The sequence below is a fragment of the Lutjanus erythropterus genome, chromosome 18, assembly GCF_056507025.1.
Source record: "Lutjanus erythropterus isolate fLutEry1 chromosome 18, fLutEry1.hap2, whole genome shotgun sequence".
Classification (NCBI taxonomy): domain Eukaryota; kingdom Metazoa; phylum Chordata; class Actinopteri; order Lutjaniformes; family Lutjanidae; genus Lutjanus; species Lutjanus erythropterus.
Genome location: NC_139334.1, coordinates 24,825,139 through 24,843,172, shown reverse-complemented (window position 1 = coordinate 24,843,172; position 18,034 = coordinate 24,825,139). Strand labels below are relative to the sequence as shown.

Sequence of the window (18,034 nt, the reverse complement as noted above, 5' to 3'; positions counted from 1 at the left end):
CAAAAATAACATTCAAATTCAAATTATCAAATTAGTGCAAAAGTTAAAATGAGAATGTGCAGCAGTAAAATGAAATGTCCACATTAATGCAGCAGTAATATTAAACCAGAAACATCAGATATAATAGTAAAACTCTGACAGGGGTACTTTAAGTGCATTTTGCTGTAATATTTAGATTTATTTATATTATTCATTTATAATGAGTTAGAATACAGAAGTTTTAGTGGAGTTACGGCTGAGTACTGTGGACAAAATCAAATATCAGAACATTTTTGATCAAATACTTATAAATCAATGTTGTGACAATATCATAGGGATGACTGTTGGTGTTTTCAATGACATCTTTGATAAATCATCATCTGTTGTGTGGATATAATGACTAAATGGGTAAAGGCAAATAATACAACAGCTAGAACAGCCAAGTAAAAACAATTACATCATTTTCAGCCTTTCAAACCAGTCAGAGGCGGTGCCACATGATATATTGACCAGCCCCGCTCTAATTATGACAATATTTCACACAAATAGCAATTAGGATAAAATGATGAAGTGGTGACACTTTATATCCAAAAGGCCAAAGGTCAGCTTCACTGTGATGTCATAATGTTCTGCAAAAACACTTTTCTCACCCTAATTCAAGGCCATAACTCAGGAACAGAAGCAGAGACTGTGACCATGTTTCACATTTAGCCAGATGCTGAACTGGTGACAACAGTCTTTGGTTGATTGTACAAATCTTCTGTTTTGCTGGGTTGAAAATTTGTGTGAAGTATCTGTGTTTTAGAATTTCCAGCCTCTTTGCAGTAACATCCATTCTGAAGCACTGCAGTCCAGCATAAGCTCACTGGTTTCACTGGTACTGAGCTTCAGGTGATTGTTGTTGCACAGCGCATCAGTCCTCTGTACTCCTCTGTAAAAAGAAATAGTCTTTAAGTGTAGACGGCATGTTTCTCAGTGCAAATTATTCACTGGAATCACACATGTATAATGATTGCTTGTATTTCACCAAAAAATAAACTTAAAATCCTTTATAAAATTACTTCAGAGTCTACTGCATAGTATAACTCAGCACTCAGTACTCAGGTCTTTTACTTGAGTAAAAGTACCACTACCGCAATACATAAGTTAAGTTTAAAAGGAAGAAGTCACCTGAGACATGACAACATGCCCAAACTAGAGCAGCCACTGTTTAAATCGTTAACTTATTGTATTTTATAGAATATTTCTTTAATGTAAAATCTTCATTTAAAAAGTAACTAGTACAGCTGTTAAATAATGTAATATTTCCCTGAGTAAAAGAACTTTAAAGTTACTTTCCACCACTGGTCAGGACATTAATGTAAAGAACAACTTGTCTGGTTGGTGAGGCGGTAAGTCTAGTTTTATTAAAAGGCCAAGTTCTGGTGAGTGTATATTGGTCTAACACTACTGCATACTGAACTTGTTAAATAAGGGTTTATGTGTAATTATTACCTGCAAACTCAGTCATCTGACAACAGCTGTGAGTAATAAAGTTCTGAGTTAATGTTCTGCTCGTAGCTGAAGATCATGACGCAAAATATTCCACCATTTTGTTGATTTCTATCGGACATTTCTTCCCTTAATAAACCTCAATCGTGCTTTCGCGCCCATAAAAAACTACAAAACACCATATTCCTCCCATTACCTCAGCCAATTGATTAATCAGTGCCACATATATCACAGCTCGGGGTCAATACCCAGCCATTCCCTGAGCCCATCACATTTTCTGCTCCTGATCAACCTGCTTCTTTCCATTTCTGTTGCTCATCATTTTTTTTCTGTTTTTTTTTCCATTCCTTCCCCGCTCCTCTTCCTCCTCTTCCTCCTCCTCCTCCTCTTCCTCCTCCACAGCCCTGTTGTTAGCTGACGGTAAGTTGTCCTCCTCTCAGCATCTCCACTAACATCACCTTCCTCTGTGTGTGGTGTGGTTTAAACAGCAGCTGTAAATCTGAGGCTTTCGCTTGCATGATGTGGAAAAATCACTCAGAGGATGATTCTGAGTCAGTACTCCTTAAACTGCAAACTTCCAAAAAAGTTGGGAAGTTGCATAAAATGCAAATAAAATGCCATGATTTGCAAATACTTTTCAACTTATGTTCAGTTGAATACAGAACAAAGATGACATTTAATGTTCAAACTGATTCGCTTTCACTTTTTTTTTGCAAATATACTTGCAAATATTTGATGCTTGTACCATGTCCCAAAAAAGTTGTGACAGGAGCAAGTTTACCACTGTGAAACATCAGCTTTCCTTTTTTCCTTTTATAACATTCATTAAGTGTTTGGCTTTTCAAAGACAAACTCTTTCCCATTCTTGTTTGATGTATGACTTTGGTTTTCAACAGTCTGGGGTCTCTGCTGTTGCATCTTTAGCTTCATAATGCGCCACACATTTTAAGTGAGAGACGGGTCTGAACTGCAGGCAGGTCAGTCTAATACCTGAACCGTTTTACTACGAAGCCACGCTGTTGCAGCACGTGCAGAATGTGTCTTGGCATTGTCTCGCTGAATAGATGGCAGCATATGTTGCTCCAAAACCCGTATGTACCTTTCGGCATCAGTGGTTCCTTCACAGATGGCACAGTTAGCCAAGCAGTGGGCACTAAGACACGACTCAGTTCCATGCTGAGCCTGCATGAAACTCAAAATGAGCTTATATTTGCAAAAAAAAACAATGAAGTTTATCAGTTTGAACATTAAATATCTTCTCTTTGTACTGTATTATATTGAATATAACTTGTTAAGTGTTTGCATGTCATCGTATTCTGTTTCTGTTTACCACCCTTTCTTGAGAACTGGGATAAATCATGTGCTGCTAAAAATAACATTAAAAACTTTAAACACTCTTAATTCCATTTGTTTGGGTGAAAATGCATTCTTTAAGGTTTGATATATATGAAATATATGTAATTTATGAAATGTTTTGGTTTCCTTTAATTTTTTTTATTTCTAAACTTGCTCTGTGCCAGAAAACACCCTTCTGCTAGACAAGAATTTACAACTTCAAACAATTAAAAATGTGTTCTGAAAGCCTTCAAAATCTAAAAGTAGCAATATCTGTTGATCACACAGATATAAAATGTGTTATCATAATAATCTTGGCTTTAAAATATATTTTTTAATGAGAATTTTCTGTCAAATTCTTACGAAAACATGATTTAATCAAGAGGGGATAGCTGTACCCTGAGGACCCCTGTCTTACTTCCTGGTTTTAAAAAATGGCGGGAATACTGCTCAAGCACTGGTAAACTTTATATATTTTTTTTACAAATTCATTAAATAATTGCTATCAGATATGTCTCAACCACAACATGTCACCTCCGTAGCCCTTCTAAATCAAATCTAAATAAGAATCATGGTTTTAAAATGTATATTTTGATTTGCATTTAGAGAACTCTGAGCAACTTTATAACATTAAATGGCTACTCATTACGACTATGGTGAAAAAATTACGTCTACATTTAATTTTTAAAAAAGTTAATCACTCGGAGGCTGACCAGTTACAAGGTTTAATCGCCAAGAGTTTGATCTTTTTTTCAGCATAATTGATGAAAAATCAAAACCCCCTACAAAATACGGTTTTGTCCCAATTCTCAAGAATGAGTGATAGATTTTACACAGCATCCCAACTTCTTTGAAATTGTTGTACTTTGAGAGGTTTGATATAAATAAACTGCACGCCAACACTGTGATCCTCCTCTGCTGTCACTGTTACAAACAACACACGTTCTCTCCCGCACTTTAATGATGGATTTTCACACTAATCAGCTGATAAATTAATCATAAATCCATAAATTATGTTCTGCAGTCAAGAGCAAGGTACAGACACTTGATAACCGTCAAGATAAAAAACCCGCAGTTCCGAAATTAGAAATTTAATTACCTTTCCGGGATTGTTTTAGTATTTTTTTTTTTCTTTTACTTGTCAAGGAAATTGTGTCATGTCGTGGTGCAGCACAGAGCAGAGGAACGGCTGGATAATCAAATTTTAAACATGAGCAAAAGAAATCCTGTCAGGACTTGAGGGTACACACTGTCTTGAGTGTGTAATTGATTTAGCTTAAAAGTGTGTGTGTGTGTGTGTGTTCAGGCACTCATGCGCTGGTATATTATGCATGTGTGTATGTGTGTGTGTGCGCGTGCTCGCCGACGACACGCCCTCCTATCAAGGGGACTTGGCTGTGATCTTTAATGGCAACGTTAATATTTAATGGTAAGCGTGTTGTCAGCAAAGAGCAGCAGGCTGGGACTCGGGGCTCATATAAAAGATGACAAGGTCTCTGCACCAGGTGGCTCAGTGGGGGTGTCACACACAGAGCAGGATGAGAGGCCTTTGGATGCACAGCCGCTCCTTCTTGATAGAGTTTGACAGCACAGAATTGATGTTATGGCGCTCTTTGTAGTGTGCAGTGCACTCAGAAGCTCTGTGAAGCACTGTGGCTCCTTTCCACAGCAGAGACACCCAGGATACGTCTGATAGGCAGATAGAAGGACTGATCAGGGCCTCCATGAGCCTGGGAAGTCATTTTGTATTTCTGAAAAGAGTAAAGAAAGGGCTTAAAGGGATAGTTCGGATTATTTGAAGTGCAGCTGTACGAATTACTGATCCATAGTCAGCGTATTAGTGACGGTAGATGGCAGTCAGAGCCACCAGTTTGATGGAGCAGCAGGAGTGCAAGTTCACGAAGCGAAGCAATGAACTGCTGTGGACAGGATCAGCAACGAAATGTATTTTTAGCATCCTAAAAAAAAGCACATCTAAAGAAAAATCAGTATCAGTTTCAGTGTATGCTATATAAAGAATATTTTCACCACTTTACCTTGCCATCAGACAGCCTGTTCTAACAGGGAACGGCGTCATGTAAGCCAAATATCACACTCTCTCTCGCTCAACCAAACTCCATAGGCGAAATCAGTAATTTTACCTCGGAGAACATGGGAGCTGCTGCCTTGTCCTGTTGGTTTGTTTATGTTATTGTGTGATTTCAGTGATTTAAAAGGCTAGTTCAGCTTCACCAAAGTCACACAAAACAGAATACAAACTAACCAATCAATGCAGAGGTAGACCAGCAAACCACATGTTCTGCAAGGCAAAATTACTGTTTTTGCCAAAGGAGTCTGGTTAGTCTTGGGAGAGCATATTTGGCTTATATAACACCAGTTTCCCATTGGAAAAGGCTGTTTCCTACTATAAAGGTCTGTCGGACGGCAAGATAAAGATGTGAAAATACTCTATAATAGCATACATTGAAAGATGTACATTGATTTTTGGACCTTTTTTAAATGGTTACAATACCTTTCGCTTCTGACCATGTCCATTCATTCTTAGCTTCTGTGCTGGTACTCCTGTCTGCTTCTCAAACTGGGTGTGAGCTGACCGACATGTACTGTAGATAATACACTGACTATGATTATACAACCCCACATTAAATAACCTGAACTATCTCTTTAATTGACCCTTTAAAATTAAGGATTTTGGCAGGATTTCTCAATGGAGTTAAAACAAGAGCTCTTTATAACATATTCGACCTTTTGCATAAAAGTATAATAATAGGAAATAAATAAAACAACAGAGAAATATACCTGCACCTAATATTTCCCTTTGCACTGTTTGTTTTTGCTGCCGGATTGATCAAGCATGCAAGATTGTCTGTCTAACCTTTACACAACAGAGCTGGACCACCACCAAGACACTTGACACAGAGAAAGACTACTTAGTCAGCATTATTACAATAAATCTCTTAGTTTTTGCACTGTGCACTGATTGACTGTGAGAGATGTGACTTAAATACTGCTCATAAAACAAATCTTGCCTCTTGGTGAAGCCTGAACATTATAAAGGCTGAATAAATCCAAACTGTTCCCAGCGAGGCAACCCTCTGATGTTTTGTTTGTACGCTGCGAAGTGCAACACAACATGCTAATCAGCCGAGCGTCCTCCTATTTTGATTGCCATCCCTCTCACTGTGATTTCTTTTTGCTGTGCTCCCTCTTGCCCTCACCGCTCAGATGTACCAGACAGGAAGCTGACATCAGACGAGGAGGAAGCCAGGCGGATCGCGGAGATGGGGAAACCAGTACTGGGGGAACACTCCAAGCTGGAAGTCATTATTGAGGAATCATACGAGTTTAAGGTGAGAAAGGTCACGCTTCAAACAGAGCCGGCGCAGCCTGATTGCTACAGCTGGAACCAGTGTTTTCCATGCAGGCAAACAGAAATACTCACTAATTCAGCTGCCACTTTGCCTGAAAGAACAGATACATATGTCTAATTTTAGCAGGAGGAGGGGGACTGTTGCTCTTCAGAGGCCTCCCAACCCACATAGATGCATTTCTGGAGAAGATATGTTTTATATGCATCCTCATACAAAAATATACCCACCATATTTGTTTCTCTCTGCTGTGAGGTTTTCTGCTGCCTGGAACTGGATGCCACTGCCATCATGTGGTGAAACTCATGCATTTCTTTCTTTTTTTTTTTTTTTTTTTTTTTAGAAAACAGCCTCCACTGAAGCAGATTTGAGTCTCTGGGTATAAATAATGGATGCATTTCAAACTTATTTTGGTTTCGTATCATACAGAGCACGGTGGACAAGCTGATCAAGAAGACCAACCTGGCTCTGGTGGTGGGGACGAACTCATGGAGAGACCAGTTCATGGAGGCCATCACAGTCAGTGCAGGTACTGTAAACAAACACACCTTGTTCTCTGCTGTGACTGAAGGGGGCTGCACACACTCACACTGGACACTACGGTCCCTCAGTGTGTCCTCACATTAACAGCTCACTGGTTATAATGAACATCTAAAAGTAATGCCTGGTTTTATAGTCCATAATCAGACTTTCCTGTTGTGTTATATATTTTCCAGCATTGTTTGTGCCATTGTGAATATTGAGTTTTGTCCTCTGCCACCATGATGGCCGCTGTTATAGTCCAATCAGGCCCTCAGGTCTTCTAGCAGCATCCAGAATTAGATCCAAGTCTTAAAAAATTAAATATACAAAGAAGTATAAGACGAATAAGACATACCAGCTTGTCTCCATTAAGCACAAACATGTATCTGTTTTCCTATCTTTCATTAAATTGCCTTCACTCTGCGTCAACTTTTCTGGTTAGAGACATTTTGCCCAGCAGTATATTACTAACTATCACCACCCAGCTAGTACCACTGCTGAAAACAGCTACATGATATTAAGATGCTGTGTAGTGTGTACTGATATCTGGGGGGTAGACCCCTTCAGTGTGTGAATAACAAAATCCAGATGCATTCTGGGTAGGTGGTTTAAGGACACCACAGCACATTGTATTGCAAAATAACACTCTTTGCAAGCTCTCACGGGCCAAGAAAATCAGGTGGTGGGTCAGATTTGGTCTGTGGGCCTTTAGTTTGACATGTGCCACAAAGAGTTTTGATTTCTAGTGTAAAAGTTAGTCATAGGATTTATAAAACATTTTTTTTCAGTTGGCTTATTGCTCATTCTGCCCCAGTTAAAGGGTGGTGAGGGATTCAGTTGATAAAACAGAGAGGAGAACCAGTATGGAAGCAAACCATTGTACTGCTGTGAACTGGCTCAGCAACAAATCATATTTTAGCCACTTATAAAAAGGCCCGCCAAAAAAAAAACTTCTATCTGTTTACGTGTACACTATATTTAGAATATTTTCACTGATTTATCTTGCCATCTGACAGCCTTTTCTGGTGGGAGACCACCATTATATAAGCCATATATTGCTGTCTTCAAACCAACCAGGCTCCTTTTTTTTATTCTGCAGAACAAAGGAGTTGCTTTTCTACTGCTGCCATGATCTGTTAGTTTGTTTGTGTTATTGTGTGACTTTTTAAAACACCAGTCACACAATAATACAAACAAACTTGCTGATAAAGGTAGTGATAGACCAGCAACACCTGTCTTCTCTGAGATAAAATTACTAATTTTGTCAATGGAGTTTGGTTGGTTTGGAGAGAATGATATATAGCAGCAATTTCCCACCGGAAAAGGCTGTCTAATGGCAGGGTAAAGCTGTGAAAATATTCTACACAGACTGTACACTTAAATTGATATTGATTTTTTTTAGATGGGCCTTATTAGGCTAAAATAAGTTTTCATGCTGACCCTGTCCTCAGCAGTACGTGGCTTAGCTTCCTTCTCCATCTTCTACTGACGATGGATAAATACCTCATACAACCCCACTTCAACTCTCCCTTCAAAGGAATAATTTGACATTTTTGTAAATACTTGTAAGCTTATTTGCTTTCTTGCTGAGAGTTAGATGATAAGATTGATACCGCTCTCAGAAATGTGAGTGATATCGATCTTCTCAGCTAACTCTCTGCATATTGAACATCTTCATCTCAAAATGTGTCACCGACTTCAGCCTAAAAATATTGCCTTCAAAAACTCATATTAGTCGAATCCTCCCGGAGAGCAAAGCTCTTGAAGCTCTGGAAATATCTCATGTTCGTAATCGAGGACTTATCCATCATGTGAGGCGACAGCAGCAGCATCAGATCAGCCTGCAGCCTGCAGTGCAGCTGCCGCTCTGTCCGCTGCAGTCACAGCCACCATGTAGCGAGCACCGTGACGACCTCGGTTCGCCACTTTGGTCCTGAAATATTTAATCCAGCGCTGCTCTTTATTTTTTCATCATCCACCCGTGGCTGAAAAATGCATTCGGCTCACATGGCCTGACACTTCGAATCAGCGCAGTGTCCCCTCCTGTCCACTGAGTTTCCTGTGAGCTGCTGAGACAGAGAGGACACCCTGCTCCTCCACCTGAGGACGGTGACCATTTACATTAATGTTTTTAGCTGTTATAAGATGATGCTGTTATGCAGAGGAGCTCACAGTGAGCAACCTTCAGTCTCTTGTTCGAGCTCACTTAGACAGAACAAACAGCTGGTGAGGTGACTGAATCGGTAAACTTTAAGTTTTGGGGAAACTGTCCTGTGACCACTTGGTCACTGTGCCAACCAGTCCCACCAAATCCACCAAACTACTGCAACGTCAACCATGTGTGAACTCAGCCAGAAGGCCAAAATAAACTGAGAATGTGTCCCAAATCCATGCTATACACTAAATCTGCACTGCAAACTACATACTGATTGACCCTTCCTTTTATACGTGTTTCCTGTATGCATTTTTTCCCCAGGATGGCGAAGACATGTCCTTTGCTTTCCCTGATATTCCTAACCTCACCGTACCTAATCACGCTCACTCATGCCTAAACCTACACATAACCTACCCAACCCAAATGACCCAAACCAACGAATGCTAGCCAATCAGAGTCAGAGTAGGGCGGGTCATCACTTTGCCATCCTTGGAGGAAAAAAAAATACCTTCTGTACTTAGATATGTTCAAGTGTTCAAGTGTGTCAAGTGTACAACTATTATACAAAAATTAAATATACAAAGGAGTATAAAATGAATAAGACATACCAGCTTGTCTCCATTTTCTTTTCATAGACATTTTGCCCAGCTTTATTATTACCATTACTAGCTATCACCACTCACCTAATACCACTGCTGAAAACAGCCACATGATATTAAGATGCCATGTAGCGTGCACTAACACCTAGGGGGTATCAGTGCGTGGATAACAAAATCCAGATGCGTTGGTGGTAGGTGGTTTAAGGACACCACAGCACACTGTATTGCAAAAATAATGCTCTTTGCAAGCTCTCACAGGTCACAGAAAATTAGGTGGTGGGACGGATTTGGCCCGTGGGCTTTTTCTAATATTTGCCCGATTTAACGTGACTTCCAGCGCAAACAACGAAAAAGAAAAAGTATGTGTTTTGGATTTGGGACACAATGTGAGAGTTGTTTAGCCACAAACTGAGAAAGTTAAAGTTAAAGTCAAAGTAAGTTAATAGAGAAAACTTTGAGGAATCAGGCTGTGTGTTCTGCATTATTAAATGGGGTGGAAAAGTGTAAACTAGCATCTGTAACCTACTAACACAGGCAAAATTAAATGTATTTATAACAAACTTCATCCCCATCTATTAAAAAACAAAAATATGCTGCTCTTTTAATTAATTAAAAATGAGTCCTGCCCTGTGGCAGTTATATTAATCTAGATTTGTATTCGTATTCGCATTTAAAACTGAATATACAGAACAGTAACCTCAGGCTGAAGTGATATGATGTCTCATGCTGAAAAATAAGTCAATGTGCCATTTTTAAGTGAGTGTTGTTCTCTTCTTTCCCCTCTCTGTCACCCCTTATCTCCTTCATCGATCCTTTATCTCGCCTGCGTTACCCAACTCTTCTCTGGCTCTTTACCCTCTCTGCTCTCTCTCAACTCTGTGCTTCATCATCTGCCTTTCTTTTTTCTTCTCCTGTCACTTTCTTTTTGGCTTCTCCATCTTCTATCTCTTTGTCTTTTCTGCTCTCTGCCTCTTCTCTTATTATTTACTTCACTTCTCTCTCTTTATCTTTGTCCAAATATTCTGCTATCTCTTCTGCCTCGCCACTCTCTCCTGTCATCCCATTTCGTTTCAATCTATCCCACCTTTCACACCCTCAACTTTTTCCCAGAAGACGAGGACGAGGAGGACACAGGGGAGGAACGGCTGCCATCCTGTTTCGACTACGTCATGCACTTCCTCACCGTCTTCTGGAAGGTCCTGTTTGCGTGCGTCCCTCCCACAGACTACCTAAACGGCTGGGCATGCTTCTTTGTCTCCATCATCATCATTGGCCTGCTAACGGCCGTCATTGGGGACCTGGCCTCTCACTTCGGCTGCACCATCGGCCTCAAGGACTCGGTCACTGCTGTGGTGTTTGTGGCACTTGGTACATCTGTCCCAGGTGAGTCCTAGCAGAGTAGAATGGGCACTTTTTGAAACTGATGCGTCGATACATTCATGTTTTTAATGTTAAAATCTGTTTTGTATACTGGATTGGATATCTGGAGTTTGTCCACAGCTAATCTTACATACTACTGGACCCATCAGCCTGATAGTCTTTGTGCACATTTATGACTGTATGTTCAAGGACCTCTTGTGGTTGTGGTGATTCACAGAGTTTGAGAAACCTTGAAAAAGATTTTCGACTGCTCAATGGGCCGCAAGTCATGAGCAACTGCTAGGCTAAAAACAAGGCTTACCTACAAGTCTGCTGCAGGCCACATTTTGCCCATGGTCATGGGTCAAAAACTGACATCCACAGAAAAATTTTGTTTCATCTTAACTCTCATACCTGATATGTTAGGATCCACTAAAGTTAGGCACGATACAAGATGAATAAATCTGTGTTTTATTAGCCTCTCTGCCATTTCCACTATGGCCATATTAGAGAGGTCATGGTCCACTAGTAAACAATAAAGACGTGCAAACTTCATAACAACTCACTCAACTCTGAACTGTTTTTCATGAAATTTGGTTTGTCTGAAACGTGAAAAACTGATAGCAGTTACTTACTTACTTGAGAAAATCTAATCAGCTCTATGCCAAAACATAAAGTCATGAACAACTGCTAGGCTAAAAACAAGACTTACCGATGACTCTGTTGCAGGCCACATTTTGGCCTTTGTAATGGGTCAAAAAGTGAAATCTAAATCAAAATTGTAGATTTATATTTTTGTAAAGCAGCCTGATTGCTTGTCAAATTCTAAATAACTTTTAAAGGGATAGTTTGGATTATTTGACATGGGGCTGACATGAGGTATAGGGTTGAGCTGATGAACGATAGCATCCTTCATCGCGATGGCTGATAGTCAATATCCACTGAGCCCTGTACCACTGTAACATCATGACTTAAACGCTCTCTATATTTGAGATAGTTTGTCCCCTCAGAGTTGCCATAGAGTTGTTGCCTAAGTTCACATGTTGTGTTTGTTATTTTCATTTTAATCACAAGTTACAGACATGTGGTCCCAAGACGACAACCCTTTAAAATGCAGCAATGTTATCATCGTCCATCCGATGTTTCACTGTAGACATCCTCATATGCCAATATGGTAGACATAACCTGACCCTAAAGAGATACTTATCATTAGTCACTGAATCACCTGCTGTAAATGGGGCTTGTGATGCCCCCAGTTTGAGGAAACGGCACAAGTACCATCGTCAAAAACAAAGAAATATACTGCTGTGGACAGGGTCAGCAACAAAATCAATTTTGACAACCTAAAAATATCAATCTATGGAAGTGTAAGCTAGATTTAAAATAATTTCACCACTGAGTGCTTTATACAACCCTACATCGTAAAATCCGAACTATCCCTTTAATGTTTCTTTATGCCAGTTGATGGATTATTTCCTTCCATAATAGCATGAGAATAATATCTAACTTCATGAGCTTTTGAGCCCCTTTCAAACAGCAAACATGCTTTGTCATCAGGATGGCTGATATTCTTATTTTCTCCAAACTGACATTTTCACCCAACAGGAACAATATGTCACAGAAAACCTCGACTCTGTCAGCATATTTGTTATTAAAGGTCCTGTGTGGAGCATTAATAAATCATCACTGCATTCATTTTTGGTGGGGGAATAGATACATAAATATTATAAACAAACAAAGATCAATACAGAGAAGATTGTCAGCCTGTCAGCCTGTGGCATTCACAGAGCAATTTATATGTTGAGTGACAGGTGGATTTGGCAGGAAATGGAAAATATAGGGAGTTATTACCAGTGTGTTTATCTTCTTCAGAAAACTAAAAAATCTAGGAGGAATGAGGTGGAAGGTCACAGGAACTGTGGGAGATGTAGTCTTCAGTTCTCAAAACTCTGACTTAAACTATGAATTAGATAAGGGATGTTTAAAAGCCTTCAAAACTAATTTTCTCATCAGCTGTGAACGACGGGGCCATATGAGGACTTTTTTGTCAACGTTTGAGCAGTTTGTTTATTTTAGACGAGACATCGTTTTTGTTTGTGTTTGTTTGTCTGGTTTGTTTTGTTTGTCCTTCTCTGAATGGTTTGAAGTGGGCGAGACTCCATTTGAAAAAAGGAAGGAAGGAGTTTCTGTGCAACAATCACAGTTTGGCAACATTTGAATCAAAATGTAATGACAGTTGGTGGGTTTGTTGTCGGTAAAATCTGATCACCCACACAGTCCTGATGAAGCACAGGAGCTGAGTTTAAATAGGAAAATATAAATGATTTACTGAGAAAAGTTTTGACCTTTTGTTGAAATTGTCAGCTGCATGTAATATAACAGAGCATCTATTTGCACCTGGTTGACAATAGTCACATGGCAGCGATTCAGCTATTTACACTCACCCCTTGGGTGCAAATAGCGTGTTGGCTACAGACACCTTGGTGCTTGTCTCTGCCATGCTAGTCAATATTAACCTGGGTATAAATAGCCACATTGGCTTTTTCACCCTGGGTGCAAATAGCATAGTTGGCTGCAGACTGGGGCTGAAAGATTTTGAGAAAATATCTAATTGTGATTATTTTGACTGGTATTGCAAGTGTGATATGTTTTGCGATATTAGAAGGAATGCTGTTTTTACAAAATTATTCTTATTTTAATTTAAAACATCATTATAGTGTGATTTTTTGCAAGTTCTGGTGTTTCCTTAAGTATTTAAAAATATCACGTATAGGCCAGGACATTTCTGCAGCACAACAATCTTTAATTTAAAATGGTATTTTGACATGTGCATTGAATTTTATTGCATCTTCTGTGATTAAAAAATTGCCGTATTGCAATTTTGCTAAATTTCTGATTAATTGTTCAGCCTTGCTACTGACAAGTGGGTGTTAATTGCATCAGCTTTAAAATAATCTGATCAAAGTAAAATAATAATGACAAATGACGTCTTTCTCCACAGACACGTTTGCCAGTAAGGTCTCAGCAGTCCAGGACACGTACGCGGATGCCTCCATTGGGAATGTGACTGGCAGCAACGCTGTCAATGTCTTCCTGGGAATCGGCATGGCCTGGTCGGTGGCGGCCATCTACTGGCACATGCAGGGGAAGCCGTTCGTGGTGGAGGCTGGCTCGCTGGCCTTCTCCGTCACTCTCTTCACCATCTTCGCCTTCCTGGCTATCTCGGTGCTGCTTTACCGGCGCCGGGCCCACATCGGAGGAGAACTGGGCGGGCCCCGGGGACACAGACTGGCCACGTCAGCCTTCCTTATCGGCCTCTGGTTCCTTTACATCCTCTTCTCCAGTCTGGAGGCCTACTGTCATATAGAGGGCTTCTAAAGAGGAAAGACTTCTTCACACATACAGGGGTTTAAAGTACAACTTCAGAGGTAAACGAGTGAATTCTCACTGTGGAATTTGGGTCAGTCTTTGTATGGTATGGAAGGACAGGAGAGGTAAACCCGGGGTTTTCCCAGACACCCCCCTCCCTCTCCCTCTCTCTCTCCCTCAACCCCTTCTGTAAGGATGCTCGGAGGTGTGTATCCTGCCCTCTAGTGCCGACAGGCCTGTTCGGGAGAGCCGTCCTGAGCCTGTGCCAGTGTGCTTACAGTTGGGATTGGGTTACCACCAAGTCCAGAAGATGCCGATTCTGAGGTGGTCCTGCATTCCACTGGAAAAGACTGCAGTCTTATATCCGGAGAGAGTTGAGTTAATCAGAGGTATATATTTTTCTCAACACCTGACGAGAACGACTTTTTTTAAAAAGTATTTTGGGGATAAAAACGCAAAAAATAAATAAAACAAAAAAAAAATTAACAAACAAACACACAGACACACACAAAAAGAGGAATAAAAAGAACTATTTTCTGATCTACGTCAAGGAATAACAAAAGATTATATCGTAAATGGGAATATGTTGTTGAGTGACAGTGGGATGGATTCATAGTATTTATTTTTATTTGCATAGTTTCCTAAGGAGCACTGCAGAGTTCTCAGAAATCACACAAAGAAGAGGAAGAGGAGCGACAGTGACAGTTCATACTGGCAGATGAATCACCATTCAAACAGACGAGGAGGAAGAGGTGGACACAGTGAACATGGTCAAACTGCCCTGAACATTACTTCCGTACTCTATACGTATCTATATATAATATATTTCCATATTTTCTGTATATTTTGAATATTTGTTTAAATGTGGTCACCTTCTGCTCTAACAACAGAGGATTGCTGTGGCTAAGCGGGAGGGGGGGGGGTCAAACTATATACTGGAACGATGTCTTCACATTTCTAAGAGTTATGTATCTTGCCTAGGTAAAAGTATGACATTGTATTTTATTTATTTACTGATATCTTGGTCTCACTCGAGTTTTCACCTTTTCAATCAGAAATCCGAAAAAAAGAAAAAAAAAAAAAAACGTGTTGCTGCAGAGGTAAATTCAGAGGTATTTTTGTACTGTTCCTTCCATGCACTTTGCTGTATAGTTCTATTTATGGAGACTTCTACTTGTACATGTGCAAAAGGCCAATATTAAAGGTGTCACTATGGACTGAACAGAGTGCCTGTGGAGGGAGAGGCGTTTGCTGCCCACACTGACCGGTTCGTCGCTCAGCTCAACAACTGAAGAGTTTCTTCCCAAATGGTGCAAAACAAATTTTAAAGTTGCATTGATAGATTAGATTGTTGGCCACTTGGGGGCAGCAGAACAAGCTAAAAACACATCGACATGTTTTCAAACCTCCAGACTGGAACCCTTAAGTGTACCGTATGTTCGTGCTCACGCAAACACATATGTGATTTTACAGGCACTGCAAGCATTTTCAAGATGGGGGACAATTTTTTTAGCCAAACCATGGGCACCATGAACGCAGTAGTTTTATTGCCATGTACTTTAGGAGGAGTAACTCTCCTGGAGCTCTTTAGAAAAGAAGAACTCTCTCGGTGTTAGCATACTGTTAGCATACCACATAGCCATTATAGCTAATGATGCTTGCCTGTGACTCAGAGGCTAAGAACAGCCTTGACAGCGACACACTGATTGACAGACAAAGCAGTGTTGAATTCACGCATCTGTTTATATTTTCATATTGGATTAGGCAATAACGACACCGAATATTATGATTATTATTTTAATTCTGGCAAACACTGGAACAGTTTGTTGGTGACTGTTGAAAAATGGGACATTTTAGTATTTCTTTTAGGTATTTGTTGGGACTTGGGACACCCAGCCTGTAACTGGGACAAACTCAGACAAACCGGGGCGTCTGGTCACAGCATAACCTCATAAAGAGCTGCAGTCCTGATGCTACTAACTGCTGTTCTGCTAGCTTCAGTATCTCAGTGCAAAGATGAAGGTTTCTTTCATCTGTATTTCTGAAAAAGTTAATTGTTTTTCTTGGTTTCACTGGATACCTTTTATAATGAATGACAAAGTTTAAACCTTGATTTTACTGAAATTAAATGATTAATTTGTTAGCATACAAAAAGCTAAGCCTCCTACAGTGCATTAGCAAGTCATCATTCTACCATAATCCATAATGAAACTCTTCAGTGAAAGAGCCATGTCAGGAGCCTGGTGTGGGTGTCAGAGCAGCAAACAGTTTGAAAGTAGCCTGATATTGATACTGAATGCTGTTTAACACACGACTGGTGCTTTGTTTTTAAAAATGAGAGAAAAAAAATTTATTTGAAACACCCAAGAGCAGCAGAAAAGATGTTTATTACTTAATTTGCATTTAAAAAAAAAGTGTATGTTAGTATATAATCAGTCAGTTCTTGACTAATTTAAAAATCACCCAAGAGATTACCAAAGAGGTGGGATGCAACATCTGTTTAAAAAAATAAAAATAAAATAAAAAGTCAATTTAAAAAAAAAAAGAAGTGACAGTCAAGTGGCAGTGGCACTGTATTTCCACAAGGGGGATGTCAATCTCCAGTCCCTGTGGTCGTCCCTTCTTCTACTTCTCTACTTAGCACCTCTCCTCCTCCTCCTCTTCTCCTCCTCCTCCTCCTCCTCCTCCTCAGTGTTCTTCCTCTGTGGTGAGCAGTGTTGTAAATATGTCTCGTGGCTGAATCGGATGCTCTCTCCCCAGGCCCTGGACCACACCTGCTCACCCCACACTCTGTCTCTATCTATCTCTATCTCTCTTACATGTAAACACACACACACACACACACACACACACACACACATTCGGAGTAGAGTGACGGGTCCACTGCTGCACAAAGTGGGAGGACAGTTGGGCCGACTGTCCCGTTCAGAGGCAACACAAAAACCCACATTATGTACATAATTTTCAGTGTATGTTTACATAGACACAGTATAGGTGTCCTCCTGGGGGTGGGGGTAAAGCATGTCAACACGACTCTCACATCTCATCTACAGGTTATCTGCAGTCGCTTCATCTGAGCCAGTGTCAGTGGAAGTGTGAAGTTTTTATTATTTTATCTTTCCGGTCTCTCTTTGTCACCTTTTCCCCTGTTAAAATCCTGCAACAGGAAATATGGTCGCGCTTTTATTTTAAAATTCACAAATAAGATGCAACAAGCTGTACTTTGTATCAAAGACAAAAGAAATAATAAGTTCTTTATTAGACCGTATTACAGGGTAATAAGGTACATATCAACAACAGAACTGTACTGTAAACTAAAGTGTTTTGTTTCCCATTGTTATAATCTTATTAGACTTTATTAGAGGGTAATTAAAGACACATTACAACAGAACTATACTTTAAACTAAACTGTATAATTAGAGGGTAAGTAAGGACACTATAATACCAGAACTGTACTGTAAACTAAAGTGTGTTATCTCCCACTGTTAGACTCATATTAGACTTTATTATAGGGTAATTAGGGACAGAACTGCACTGTAAACTAAAGAGTAATCTCATCTACTAAAGGTGTAACAATGGGAAACAATACACTTTAGTTTACAGTTCAGAGACAATATAGTCCAAATTACCTCTAATAAAGTCTAATAGGTGTCCAACAGTTATTATATAGTATTAGATCCTTTATTAGGCCATTATTAGACTTTATTAGAAGGTAATTAAGCTAACATTACAACAGAGCTGTACTGTAAACTAAAGTATATTGTTTTCTACTGTTAGACTTCATTAGAAAGTAATTAGGGACATTTTACAACAGAACTGTACTGTTAAGTGAAGTTTGTTTCCCACTGTTATTAGAC

The 18,034-nt window shown here is 39.7% G+C and overlaps 1 protein-coding gene across 4 annotated transcripts in view; it reads left to right on the top strand.

Moving 5' to 3' along the window:
• The window catches only part of slc8a3 (solute carrier family 8 member 3), a 181,106-nt gene extending 164,667 nt beyond the window's left edge, over window positions 1–16,439 (top strand). The window contains exons 4-8 of one of the 4 annotated variants that reach the window (XM_084742798.1): window positions 1,873–1,890; window positions 6,031–6,155; window positions 6,603–6,702; window positions 10,563–10,832; window positions 13,810–16,439. In XM_084742798.1, coding sequence (XP_084598924.1) covers window positions 1,873–1,890; window positions 6,031–6,155; window positions 6,603–6,702; window positions 10,563–10,832; window positions 13,810–14,186 — 890 coding nt within the window. In that variant the 3' untranslated portion in view covers window positions 14,187–16,439. Of the gene's footprint in view, window positions 1–1,872; window positions 1,891–6,030; window positions 6,156–6,602; window positions 6,703–10,559; window positions 10,833–13,809 lie in introns of all 4 variants that reach the window. The other 3 variants (XM_084742797.1, XM_084742801.1, XM_084742800.1) reach the window with 3 other exon arrangements.
• Window positions 16,440–18,034: the final 1,595 nt, after the last annotated feature.